The following is a 1199-nucleotide window of genomic DNA, read 5'->3' as shown; positions in this document are numbered from 1 at the left end:
AAGAAGAAGAAGAAGAAGAAGAAGAAGAAGAAGAAGAAGAAGAAGAAGAAGAACAATATTAATAATCACTATCATAATAATATAAATTAAATACAACGATGATAATAATAATAATAATCCGCTCATATGACCTTATGCAGTTGCTAGCGTCGTAAATCATTTACCAAAACGAACAAAGTGCTTAAAATGTGTTCTGTAAACTCCTATTGTGAGCGCCTGTTTTCCAACAAAACACACATTTAAAAAAACAACCAAACCCCGCCCTCCAACTCACCAAAGAGCACAAGCAGCTTCTGGTTCTCGTTGTAGAACTGTTGCCACATGTGGAGGTCCACGTCCAGAACTTCCTTCTCCTTCTCCTCCTCCAGCTCGTCATCCTCCCCCTCCTCCCCCTGCGCACGCCCCGGGGCACTCAGCAATAGCAGCAGCGCAACCACCGCAACAACGCTCAGACGGGCCATAGTTGTCGTCATGGAGACCAAATATCCGTAACTGTACCTGTAGACCTACACACACGCAGCGGTCACACCTGGGGATATCGGCATATGGTCGAGTTAGTTTACCTAGTAAGCATTATCAGACAGGCTTTGACGAGGAATCCACAAGGAAAATGTAAGAATGGAAGACCAAAGATGACATGGAGGCGAGCGGTACAAGCGGAAATGGAAAAGGCAGGGACATCATGGAAACAGATAGAAAAGGATGCACAGGACAGGCTTCCGAAGCTGGAGAAATGTTGTTGATGGCCTTAGCTCCACTGGGAGTTAAAAAGGGCAAGAGAGAGAAGAGAGAGTTTACCTAGTGAGAAGTGGATGTAAAGGGTTTTTTAATTATTTTTTTTTATCATGCAAAATGTTTTCTCTCTCATGATCAAATCAGCATAATATGATGTTTTGTATCAAATTCATGGTAAACTTGACGCTGATGACAAATTTGAAGTCAGAGCATTTATAATATATTGTTTAAATGGACATTTTTTTTACCACACCACTCAACTCTAGCTGAGGCCGGTGAAAAGTTATTTGGCGCAGCCCAGATTTATGGACTCCCACCGCACCGAGCCTCATGAAATCAGCCAAACACACAGAGATTTTCTGACAGTATTGAAGTCTCGGGATCAGACATCTGTGCATGTTTGGTGAGCACTTGTGACGAAAACAGCAAATTTTTTCATTTTTGACATTGGGGAAGGGGGGGGG

General features: G+C 42.8%; 1 protein-coding gene across 1 annotated transcript in view; it reads right to left on the bottom strand.

Annotated features, from left to right (window-relative positions):
- LOC101853718 overlaps window positions 1-1199 on the bottom strand; it is a gene marked incomplete at its 3' end in the record, with an annotated part of 8961 nt that overhangs the window by 6025 nt on the left and 1737 nt on the right. Inside the window, 1 exon segment of the mRNA XM_013086171.2 lies at window positions 275-529. Coding sequence (XP_012941625.1) covers window positions 275-473 — 199 coding nt within the window.

Source organism: Aplysia californica, unplaced genomic scaffold (assembly GCF_000002075.1).
Source record: "Aplysia californica isolate F4 #8 unplaced genomic scaffold, AplCal3.0 scaffold00441, whole genome shotgun sequence".
Classification (NCBI taxonomy): Eukaryota; Metazoa; Mollusca; class Gastropoda; order Aplysiida; family Aplysiidae; genus Aplysia; species Aplysia californica.
This window is presented reverse-complemented; position numbering and strand designations above follow the sequence as displayed.